The following is a 12,877-nucleotide window of genomic DNA, read 5'->3' as shown; positions in this document are numbered from 1 at the left end:
ATGCAGCATTTTCCAATATTGAGGGGGACACGTCCCCCCCGTCCCCCCCGGTTCCTACGCCAGTGTTATGTAATGTAATTTCAGATGATTATGAGCTGTCTGTAATCACTGTAACTGTATTATGATGTGATAATGTGAACGACAGACGCTGGAGCTCGTGTGAAATGATGTAATGTGAGGTAACGCTGAACATGTGCAGCTGAGACTCGATCTGATTAAACTGCAGCTCATGGAGATTCATGTGCGTTCAGCAGCGTGCTTCACTTGAGAGCACATATAGCTAATCATATTACCAACAGATATCATACATGTGATTATACACACACACACACACATGGCGCTGATAAACAGAATGAACTCGAGCATGATGCAAAAACTATATTAGATTATAAAACACTCAGTGAAATGATTCAGCGCGCACCTGTTCTCCCAGGTGAGTCCGCGCGCGCGCGCGCGTCACGCGTTAAGCTGCACACGTAGCAATCAGTTATGTTCTAAACCACAAACATGTAATAAAATCCCCCTGTTTTCATATCGTTTTAATGAAAATATATTCTTTTGTAAAACACATTATTGCTTTATACATAATTTCCCAGTTTTTCGCCACGTCACACAAAAAATAATAATATTAATGTTAATGTTTTTCTTCATCATTAATGCACAAGTTAGCATATTTAATATTTGCAATGCAGTATTTGCAGGGAAGGTTATTATGATCTGGCTCTCAGGTGACCGCGAATGACGTCACGCGCCTCGGCCCCGCCCACCGCGCGAGCTTCTGAAGCTGCAGCGAGCGCGTGAGAGTTCAGGTAGATGCTCAACATCTCCTCATCATCAGCAGCAGCATCTCTCCTCCTGTCCGCTCCGGGTAAGACTGACATCTTCATTCATCTGAACTAACATTTCAACTGTAGTTTAATGTTGAGAACATTTAAATACCAAATATAAATGTAAATGATAACCATTTTCAAATGTAATGCAGAACAGATCTTTAGTTCTTCAGTCCTGAATATCAAAATATATTACAGTTTAATTACTATTCTTAACTATTCAAATGCGTTATAAATGTTTATAATGTTTGTTAATGTTAGTAAGTGAAGTGGATGACACATTATGAAGGGATATGAAGCATTATTAGGTGTTTTGAAGCGTCGCATAATGTTGAGAGGTGCTGTAAGCTCCTATGACACTTTTTGAAGGTTCATGAAGCATTATGATGTGTTATGAAGCTTTATGAAATGTTATAAATCAGTATGAGACACTATAAGATGTTAGAAAACTTTACTGAACTATTAAATGAGAATTATAAAGTGGGCAAAAATGCAATGAAGATTTAAGAGTCGATATACAGTAAGCGCTTTATGAAGAGTTATGAAGTATTATGAGGCACTATAAGATGTTAGAAAACTTTGTAAAGCTTTATTGAACTAGGCATTGTGACGTGTATTACTCTTAATTATTCAAATGCATGTTCACCAATTATCTGGGCAACATTATAATGTTTGTTAATGTTATTAAGTGAAATGAATGACTGTACAATAAGATCTCATTTACGTTTGCGTTAGCTGAATTGAATCAACAAACAGTACATTTTTAAAGCATTTTTAGTCTTTGTTACTGTTAGTAAAATGTTTGTTCATACTGCATTAATTGATTGTAATAATGCATTAGTAAATGTTGAAATTAATATTAGTTAAGATTAATAAATGCTGTAGAAGCATTGTTAGTTCAGATGATGATGATGATGATGGTCTTTTCAGTGTGAGAGTTAAATGCGATAACCTACATAGAGAAAGATCAGAGGTCAGAGGTCAAAACACTTCTCAGAAATGCACTCAGATTCATTAGTGTGAGCGACTGACGTTTATATAAGAGTGAAGGATTATGAACATGAACAGACACACATGTGATGGTTTATGTAAGTGCGATCATGAATTAACGCGACAGCTGTGTGTTTATATTTTCTGCAGGAGTCAGTTTCTGAAAACTTGAGCCGCGATGGGTCGGAAGGAGATCAACTGCAGCTGGAAGAAAATCACAGACAACATCAAGGATGTTTTTGACTTCAAGGAAGTTCTGGGATCGTAAGTATCAAAAATTCATTGTGATTTTCTGAGGAGACGCTGAACTTCATGTCTGCCGGTCAGAAATCAGTTCAGCGCTCATGAAGGTGTTTTTGCGATCCTGAGCACTATTACAGGATTAGCAGCTTTATTTCTCAGAGGAGACACATGCGTTAGACAGCAGCGGTAATCTGAGCCTGAGACACAGATTAACGGATTGAGGGCCAGGGGACATTTTTATCAATGAAGCCGTTCATCCTCTTGCTCCTGTTGAGAAACACCTGAAGGAACTGTTTAGCGCTGATACAGAATGATGTACAGAAGTGTTATGAAGCATTCTGAAATGTTATAAAGCTTTAAGAGGCACTGTTATCTCCTATGGCACTTTAGGAAGGGTTATGAAGCATTATGAGGTGCGATGAAGCTTTTTGAAGTGATATCAGGTCAAGTCGGGTTATGAAGGGTTATGAAGCTTCATGAAATATCATAAATCAGAATTGGACACTATAAGGCTTTGGAAGGCTTTACTGTACCATTATAAATCATTGTAAAGTGTTATGAAGCTTTACGAATCATCATGGGTTGTTATGAAGGGTTATGAACTGGGCCAAAATGCTATGAAGCTTTAAGAGTCAATATACAGAAAGGACATAACGAACTATTGTGAGGCACTGCAAAGTTTTATGAAGCTTTATGAACTATTACAGATTGTTTCAAAATGTTATAAAGCTTTAAGAGACACTATTATCTCCTATGACACTTAAGGAAGGTTTTTGAAGCATTATGAGGTGCGATGAAGCTTTTTGAAGTGTTATGAGTTGTTATGAATCATTACAAAGTGATCTGAAATGTTATGAAGCTTTAAGAGGCGCTGTAAGCTCGTAAAACTGTTTATGAAGGGTTATAAAGCATTATGAGGTGCTATGAAGCTTTCTGAAATATTATAAATCAGAATAGGACACTATAAGGCTTTGGAAGGCTTTACTGTACCATTATAAATCATTGTAAAGTGTTATGAAGCTTTACGAATCATCATGGGTTGTTATGAAGGGTTATGAACTGGGCCAAAATGCTATGAAGCTTTAAGAGTCAATATACAGAAAGGACATAACGAACTATTGTGAGGCACTGCAAAGTTTTATGAAGCTTTATGAACTATTACAGATTGTTTCAAAATGTTATAAAGCTTTAAGAGACACTATTATCTCCTATGACACTTAAGGAAGGTTTTTGAAGCATTATGAGGTGCGATGAAGCTTTTTGAAGTGTTATGAGTTGTTATGAATCATTACAAAGTGATCTGAAATGTTATGAAGCTTTAAGAGGCGCTGTAAGCTCGTAAAACTGTTTATGAAGGGTTATAAAGCATTATGAGGTGCTATGAAGCTTTCTGAAATATTATAAATCAGAATAGGACACTATAAGGCTTTGGAAGGCTTTACTGTACCATTATAAATCATTGTAAAGTGTTATGAAGCTTTACGAATCATCATGGGTTGTTATGAAGGGTTATGAACTGGGCCAAAATGCTATGAAGCTTTAAGAGTCAATATACAGTATAGTAAGCTCTTACGACACTTTATGAAGGGGTATGAAGCATTATTAGGTGTTATGAAGCATTACAAAGCGTTACAAAATGTTACAAAGCTTGCTATAACTGGTGCTATAAGCTCCTATGACACTTAATGAAGGGTCATGAAGCATTATGAGGTGTTATGAAGCTTTATGAAATGTTATAAATTTGATTTAATGTGACGTAACGCTCCTCACAGACTGGACATGTGCTGCTGAGACTCGATATGATTAAACTGCAGCTTCATAGCATTTTTGCTCACTTTATAATTCTTCAGAACTTCGTAAAGCTTTACTGAACTATCAAATTTGTGTTATGAGGAATTATAAAGTGGGCAAAAGTGCAATGAAGCTTTAAGGGTCAGTATACAGTAAGCTTTATGAAGAGTTATGAAGTATTATGGGATGTTATGAAGTAGCATGGGGCACTGCAAAATGTGAGGAAGCTTTGTAAGGCTGTACTGAACTATTATAAAGCATTGTGAAGTAAAATGTGTTTATGGATGGCCATGAAGCTTTTTGAAGCATTATAAGATGTTGTGAGGCTTTATGGGGTGTTATGAAGCTTTGTAAGGCATAAAAATCCACTATGAGGCATTGAAAAGTTTTATGAAGCTTTATGAACTATTACAAACTGTTCCAAAATGTTATGTGGTGCTATAAGCTCTTATGACATGGGGTATAAAGCTTTATGAAATGTTATAAATCAGTATGAGACACTATAAGATGTTATGAAGTGGATTATAATGTGGGCAAAAATGCTATGAAGCTTTAAGAGGCAATATGAGCCCTTATGACACTTTTTGAAGGGTTTTGAAGCATTAACAGGTTTAATTATAATCATGTCGTTTCAGAGCATTCTGAAATGTTATGAAGCTTTCAGAGACACTCTTTAGGTTATGAAGTGTTATGAGCTGTTATGAAGCTTTTTGAAGTGTTATAATGCTTTACGGGCCACTATAATGTGTAAGGATGCTTCATAAGGTATACTGAACCATTATGAGGCAGTGTAAATATCTTTATAAAGTGTTATGAAGCTTTATGAAATTTAATGAAGCAGTATGTCATAAAGCATTCTGTTGTGTTATGAAGCTTTATGAACATTTATGAGTTGTTATGGAGCATTAGAAAGTGTTCCAAAATGTTATATAATCTATTTTTAATCTCTATAATAAAAATGTATAATTCAGATTTTGATCTCCATATCCATTTACATATATTATATATATCTTCCAAGGGTTTTTTTCCCTCCTAGGACTTTTTTCCCAGTGTTAGCACGCTGTTTTTTTTCCACCCCTGGAAGTCAGCCGACATTGGCTTAATGTAGCACCATCTTGTATATGTTACACATTACCACGCTTGCTTGTACAGCTTATTTTTAACCACTTCTCTTTTTTCTGTGCTTCTAATATGTAAAGCTGCTTTGAACAATTACCAATTGTAAAAAGCGCTATATAAATAAATTTGACTTGACTTGACTTGACTTAACTTATGAAGCTTTAATAGCCACTACAAACACTCTATGAGGGGTTAGGAAACATTATGAGGTGCTATGAAGGTTTTTGAAGTGTTGTGAAACATTATGGGAATCTATAAGGTGTTATGTAGCTTTGTGAATTGTACTGAGGTATTGTGAAGTGTTATGACGATTTATAAGTTTCTATGAAGCATTTTGTAGCACTGTGACACGTTATGACATGTTATGAAATGTTGTGAAGCAGTATGAAGTGCTATGAGACGTTTTGAAGCATCATGAGGTGCTAGAATATCAGCTACTATGAATCTGTATGAGAAAGTATGAGGTGTTTCAAAGCATAGCAAGGCATACTGAGGAATAGAGAAGAATTAAGGAGTGAATCGGTATGAAGTGTTATTCAGCTTTATGAGGTATTATTAGACATTATAAGGCATGATTTTTTAAATATTTTTAAGTTGATATTCAGAAATGTTTGTCAGGAGTTTGTTGACCGTGTCTGAGAGAGAGTTTGGACACATGTCAATCTTCATCTGCAGGTGAATGAGCCACAGACATCAGAGAACATCCTGACACTAGTTAATTAAAGGATTACTGAGGCGGGTTTACTAAGCTATACCACCACCGGGATTTGTATCCAAATTTGTGTCCAAAAGAGAACTAAATCTAACGAATCTTTGCTAATTGAGCTAAATTTTCTTGTTAATTATGGATGAATTATTCATAGTGTCTAGAATGAGTGTCATAATTGGCTGCTGCACACATGTGGTTTACAGCACATTTGGAGAACTGGCAAGATCTGATTGACTTCGAGTAATCATTCAATCATCAATGGGCAACAGCCAAACGGTGACTCAAACCGAAGTAACTTAACCTGGAGTAAAGATTATTATGTTCTCAATCTCAAATCTGTGATAATCAGATGGTTTGAGAACGTGCCAAGCATGGTGAGGACATGTTGCCAGGTGGTTGCAGTGTTGTTCTGGGTGGTGGCCAGGCATTGCTAGGTGATCACTAGAGTGTTCTGGATTAAAGGCATTGTGGGTAATGAGTTGCGAGGTGCTGCATTGGGTCTGTTATGCAACGCACAGTAATCCTCCTTCTAGGACAGTTATTCATGGGAGAGGTGGACTCAAGATAGACCAGGTGGGTCTTTACTGGAACAAGCTGGACACACAACACAGCCTTGTGCTGATAGATTAGTGCTGATCTCCACGCAGTAACTCGAACTCACTCATTCTGTTGTGTTCAAATGTTTATATACTTTTAACTGTTTCTGCAGGGGCTCATTTTCTGAGGTCTACCTGGTGAGAGAGAGAAAGACAGGGAATTTCTATGCCCTGAAGTGTGTGAAGAAAAAACAGCTGCAACACTCGAACCTTGAGAACGAGATCAAGGTGCTGAAGAGGTACGAGAAAGCAATGAGACGCAATCACCAGAGATAATTATCACCAACACTGCAGAACACTAAAACAAGCACGTCTGACTCCACATACAGACCACCAACCCTAGACCATAGCCGCAGGAACACATTTCACAGGGGGGTGGGGCTTGATGTAGCGGGGCGAGGTCGCATGGGGGATTTTAAACAAAATCCTAATATTAAACAGAGCAAACAACACTTATAGATGGACATACAAATTAATGAGGGAAGAGTTTTATGAGAACAAACACATATTTGTGCTATACATTAGTTCAATAACATTTTTTCTTTGATATTATTTTATGTTAAGGGGGATGTTACTAAATATTTACCTCTAAATCATGCACCGTTTATCATCTGCAATACCAGGGTATAACCACTAGATGGCTGTATAGTCCTATATCTAATGATAGCCAATAATAGAGTAAGAACGCAAGACTTAAGTATGAAGCATATGTAAGACGCAAGTACATTTACATTACTTGTATTAGGGTGATCATTTGTAAATATTTTCAGATTACTATTCGTAAAATGTTGGTTTAGGTGTCAGTTACTGTAGGCAAATTTGGACACAGAAAACATTTTGTTACTCGTACTAGCTACGTATAGCATGATCAGACACAAGAAAATCATCAGAATAAATACTGGCGATATTTTAAAATATAGCTGCAAGCAGCGATGACGGGCCCAAGCCCCAGTGCCACCGCCACCCCGGTGGCTTACAGTAACCTGTGCATGATGGGCAACAAACATCTTAATTTAATTTAAATCAAATAATGATTTTACATAATATAAGACACTTCCTGTGTCCCCTTTTTGTCATTACTTAAATCACTTGCCATGGCAACACAGTTCAAGATATCCTATAATTGTTCGCAATTTAGCATCTTCAGTGTTTTTATTTCATGTTGACCAAGTTTGGTGGCAGTTGATTGCATGTACTCTGAGGAGCACTTAACTCAGAACCTGATTATTCAAAAAATCCACATTCAAACCTAAATATCTGACTTCCTGTTGGTCTGAGCTAATGACTGTAAAATAGAAAGTTGTCCGGCTCGATGAGAACAATATATGTTCAGAGTTTGGTGACTATAGGTAAAACTAAACTACAACTTTAGACTGAAGATGGCGCTATAGAGGCCCTCCTCCACCCCAATTGTCTTCTGGCTGGCAAGTCTGATGTGTGTGTCGAGTTTCATGCAATTTGAAGCATGCTAAGTGCCTCAGAAACCCCCATAAAGAATATTAAAGTTTTATACGTTGCCATGACAACAGTATTCAAGATATCAAGAATCCTTTCACAGATGTGCATCTTCAGTGTCTTGACATTATTATGACGAAGTCCGAAGCAAATTGGTTAAAATTAAGAGGGTGATTTCAAAGCATTTTAAAAGTGATACACTTCCTGCTGACTTTGACTCACAATAGTCACAACCATGTGATTGGCCTCCTACAACGAACACAACTGAAGTTTCATCAAAATCAATTAATCTATGCAGAAGTTATAACACACTTCCTGTTTCCCTTTTTTCACCATAAATTTGTTTCAACGCCACAGGCAAACTTTTTGAGAAATCAAAAATCTGCTCGCAATTTAGCATCCTCGATGTCTTGACTTCATGCTGGACAGAGATTTGTGGTCTATAGGAAGCGAATCAATGGCGGTGATTGACAGCGCTTTGATCCAATGACCAAATACACTCTGATCCAAAAGTCACAAACCACATTCAATTCATTTTTATAGTATTTTTTTTAAATATTAATTTAAATAGTAGTTAATTTTAATTTAAGTAATTTTATGAACAAAAGTGGAAAGCAAGTAGAATTTTTTTTAAGCCGTTAAATTCCAACACAGTGAATCTCTCTCTCTCTCTCTTTCAGGATAAAGCATGATAATGTGGTGGGATTGGAAGATTTCTACGAAACGAGAACACACTATTACCTGGTCATGGAGCTGTACGTGTTTGATAATGCCTGAAATATACACTCAAACACAATCCTACACGCGTCTTTTAGCATGTGTGTTAATTTGCACGTTTTCGTGTCTGTGAAGGGTGTCGGGCGGAGAGCTGTTTGACCGTATTCTGGATCGAGGTGTTTACACAGAAAAAGACGCCAGCCGTGTGATCAAACAGGTCCTGGAGGCCGTGTCCTACCTGCATCAGAACAGCATCGTCCACAGAGACCTGAAGGTGAGAGAGAGGTTGATCTTCTAATCCATCAAGCAGGAAAACCTATTCTAGTAGAGCCAAAAACATCATCAAGGGCGTAAAATGTCATTAATGTGGTTTTGTGTGTCTGTAGCCTGAGAACCTGCTGTACTACAGTCCAGAAGAGAACGCCAAGATCATGATCAGTGACTTTGGTCTGTCGAAGATGGCCGATCACGGCGTGATGTCCACCGCCTGCGGAACACCAGGATATGTTGGTACGAACGGTTTTACACAACCAAACATCTGAATGCCTGTGATGGTCATGATTCTCATTACTGTGATGATTCTCATCAGCTCCGGAGGTTCTGGCTCAGAAACCGTACAGTAAAGCTGTGGACTGCTGGTCTATCGGCGTCATAACGTACATCCTGTGAGTATGCCGTCATACAGACACTCTTGAGAGCCGATCAGTTGTGTTTTTCCTCAAACGCTGATCTCTTCGTGTGTTTGTTTAGGTTGAGCGGCTACCCACCATTTTACGAGGAGAATGAAACACGCCTTTTCTCCAAGATCATGAAGGCAGAATATGCGTTCCACTCGCCCTACTGGGACGAAATCTCTGAGTCAGGTGGGTCGGAAACACTTGTTCTGATGAAGTGTCATTACTGCCACCTGTAGGCCATCAGCTGCACTACAACATAGGCATTATTCAAACATGGGTCCTTTTTTAAATTGTGAGCCCTGCCCCTATTTAAAAAATATATATTTGTGAATAATTGTGGTTTGTCCTGATTTCTGCAGCGAAGGACTTTATCAGGCACATGCTGGAGAAGAACCCTTCAAAACGCTACACAACTGAACAAGCGCTCGCTCATCCATGGTGAGAAACACCTCTGAGAATCTCAGAAAACGTCTTATATGTGGACTGAAAATCACGACTAAATATGAATTAACATATTGAAACATGAAAAAACCTGAACCTGCTGAGCCGAAGAGAAATATACTAATTCATGATTAAATAATAAACATAATCATTCAATACCATATTGACTTATTAATAATCAAACATGCTGATTCATGAATAAACATACTTATGCATGACAAATGTTAATGAAGTACATACATAAATAAACTAATGCATAAAAATATACTGATTCATTTTGAAATAAGCATGTTGATTCATGGATAAACACTGATTCATGAAAAAAAAACATGTTTGATGAATCGTGTTTATTCATGAATAAACAAATGTATAAATAAGTATGCAGATTCATAAATAAGTATACTGATTTATGAATAAAGTATTGCTGTCAAATCGATGAATCGCATCTAACATAAAAGTTTGTAAATGTATTTGTGTGCACTAGAATAAACATTCATTTTAAAATAAGCATGAATAAACACTGATTCATGAAAACCTCATGATGAATCAACATACTTATGCATGAATAAACAAACTAATGCATAAAACATGCATATTCATAACTAAATATACTGATTCATGAAAAAACATGGATTTTGCAACAAGTATGTTGATTCATGAATAAACGCGATGAATAATCATTCTTATTCATGAAAAGTATAAATAAACATGCAGATAATTGTATGAATAAACATGTTGTTTCACGAATAATTGAGCTGCTGTTCTCTTTGTGCAGGATAATTGGAGACACGGCGCACAACGACAATATTATTAAGTCCGTCTGTGAGCAGATGCAGAAGAACTTTGCCAAATCCAAGTGGAAGGTGAGAGAGAGCGGATGACGTATCGACTCGTTCTGTGTCTCTGTGAATGACTCAGCATCTGTATGACCGTGTGTGTGTGTTTCAGCGAGCCATCAATGTGACGATGGCGGTCAGTCACATGCGAAGGCTGCAGCTCGCCCACGCTGACCCTGCGTCCCCGGCTAAGACCACGAGCCCGACCCCGCTGATCGAGGTGCTGGACGTCTCGTCTTCCAACCCGGCCCCCGACGAGCTGGACACCAATGGGAACCCCTCATGCAGTCACATGAGCCTGTCTCCTCACGCTGATGGCAGCAGGGGGCGGGGCCCGCTCAAGGCGTGCTACAGCGAGCCGATGCACGCGCTGGTCATCTCTGAGAGCGGTCAACACGCGTATCACTCAGAGTCTGACCTGTGCGCGCCGGAGTGCGCCGCCAACAGGTAATGTTGAAATCTGCGGCTACCTTCTCAGGCAGCATCATGTGCAAAATAGAGAGCTTTTAATACATCTGTGATTCACCATCCTGGGCCATTTTCACTGAACTCAGAGCAGTCCATTCTGGGATAGCACCGTTCATAAAGAATTCATGCAGTGCTGCTTTTGAATTTGAAAAAAAAAATCACAATTCCCAAAGAGCATGTCTATTTCAAATCATAAATGAGAGTTTTATTCAAGTTGGTCAGTCCAATGTGTTCAAACTAAATTCCATCGAGTCAATTCACAACTCTGATTCAGTGAGTCGATTCCTAATGGATTCAAATAGTTGTTTCTTAAATTCAACCGAGTGAATCGACTCATTTGATTCACTGAATCGATTTATTCGGATCATCGAATCGACTCTGTGATTCAATTGAATCGACTCACTGATCCAAATTACTTCATTCAGTAAACCAAATATGTCTATTCACTGATTCACAGCTCTGACTCATTTGCATCATCACCCTAATGTCTCCTGAAGTCTCCATGTAGCATTTCTCATGATTTTAAATAGTTTAATGCAACAAGTGTTAATAAATATTGCTGTTTATAATTGTTTGTGATTCATTTCCCACTCCGTCCGCCATCCTGGGCCGTTTTTACTGAACTCAGAGCAGTGCATTCTGGGATAGCACCTTTCATAAAGAAATCATGCAGTCCTGATTTAAATTGGATCCCAAAAAAATCACAATTCCCAAAGAGCGTTTCTAGTTTCACAATTATTCCATGTTCAAATCACAAATGAGATGTTTTTATTAAAGTCGATCAGTCCAATTTGTTTAACTGAAATTTCAATGAGTCGATTCATAATTCTGATTCAGTGAATCGATTCCTAACAGATTCAAATAGTTATTTCAACTAAGTGAATCAACTAAATTAATCGAGCCAGTGACTCAAACTAATCGGTTCACTGATCCAAATGAGCAGATTCAGTGAACCATATGTCACTGCTCTGATTCAGTGATTCATTTGCATCATCACTCATCCTGAAGTCTCCATGTGGCGTTTCTCATGCTTTTAAACAGTTGAATGCAACAAGTGCTGATAAATATTGCAGTTTATTGCTTTTAAAATGAACATAAATATACATTCGAATGTAGAATTGTGCAGTTTTTTTGCTTATTGCATTGGCTAATTCATTAAATCCAAGTTTCCTCTGCGTTTCAGATCGGACAAAATGATTCATGGCACAGATGGGCGTGGCCAGACCCTGCAGACCGGGGTTTGCTCTGTGATGTAATCGTCTGAATGACAGCTGTCAGTCAAATGAAGTGAGTATCCACTCTGGCCTCCGCTTTGACCGTCACGTGATCATGAGGGTGTTTGACGTCTCTTCTTCTCTCTCTCAGATCCTGTGTGTTCATCTGTGCGTCACAGACGAGTCACACGAGTGCCAACCGCACACATCCGCTTCTCAAACCTTCATCTCTGACTAGACAACGTGTCATTTTATGGAGGCTGGGAACGCCATCCCTCTCAGGGATTGAGCCGCGAGACCGTACGGTCTGTTTATCGTATTACTGTCTGCATATTCATGTACAGTAGTCATATTTACACCCGTGGTGAGCTGATCAGGGTGCATCATGGGAAGGACGCGTCACATGTGCCACTGTTCTACTGTGAACGGCTGCGTGTTTGAGTGTTTTTACTGTCAGAAATACTAAAGGACTGTGTTTAAATATTATTTTCTTATTTAAAACTCATCCTCGCAGTTATACTCTCTCTGTTTGTGTTTTATATGTGCTTATAAGAGCATTTGATCTGTTTAAAGCTCAGTTTAGGGGCTTATTAAGTGTGTGTCATGATCACAGACCCCTGCTGAAATCTATAAATATGCTGCTGTATGTCTGTATTAAAAAACATCAAATAAAACTGTTTACACACCAACACCATGTCCTGGAGAATGAATGAATCATGCAACACTTGAATGTGGAGGAAAATGAGAAAATCATGTTATCAACATCAGCAGTGCTTCAGTCGCTTGTTTCT

At 38.2% G+C, this 12,877-nt stretch overlaps 1 protein-coding gene across 1 annotated transcript; it reads left to right on the top strand.

Moving 5' to 3' along the window:
* Positions 1-733: 733 nt before the first annotated feature.
* On the top strand, positions 734-12,765 carry camk1ga (calcium/calmodulin-dependent protein kinase IGa). Its single transcript, XM_067397034.1, has 13 exons — positions 734-868; positions 1,971-2,084; positions 6,392-6,517; positions 8,414-8,488; positions 8,586-8,724; positions 8,837-8,960; positions 9,040-9,115; positions 9,201-9,313; positions 9,487-9,565; positions 10,344-10,431; positions 10,517-10,851; positions 12,056-12,159; positions 12,238-12,765. Exons 2-12 carry the CDS (start codon positions 1,999-2,001, stop codon positions 12,126-12,128), a joined length of 1,314 nt encoding a protein of 437 aa, XP_067253135.1. The 5' UTR covers positions 734-868; positions 1,971-1,998; the 3' UTR covers positions 12,129-12,159; positions 12,238-12,765.
* Positions 12,766-12,877: the final 112 nt, after the last annotated feature.

The sequence above is a fragment of the Chanodichthys erythropterus genome, chromosome 10 (genome assembly GCF_024489055.1).
Source record: "Chanodichthys erythropterus isolate Z2021 chromosome 10, ASM2448905v1, whole genome shotgun sequence".
Taxonomy (NCBI): domain Eukaryota; kingdom Metazoa; phylum Chordata; class Actinopteri; order Cypriniformes; family Xenocyprididae; genus Chanodichthys; species Chanodichthys erythropterus.
This window is presented reverse-complemented; position numbering and strand designations above follow the sequence as displayed.

Bases quoted from the DNA above. Each gene is read 5' to 3' on its own strand.
- camk1ga (XM_067397034.1), top strand. From the start codon at position 1,999: ATGGGTCGGAAGGAGATCAACTGCAGCTGGAAGAAAATCACAGACAAC. The intron at 8,489-8,585 runs GTACGTGTTTGA...GTGTCTGTGAAG, and splicing joins TATTACCTGGTCATGGAGCT to GGTGTCGGGCGGAGAGCTGT. The intron at 10,432-10,516 runs GTGAGAGAGAGC...TGTGTGTTTCAG, and splicing joins TTGCCAAATCCAAGTGGAAG to CGAGCCATCAATGTGACGAT.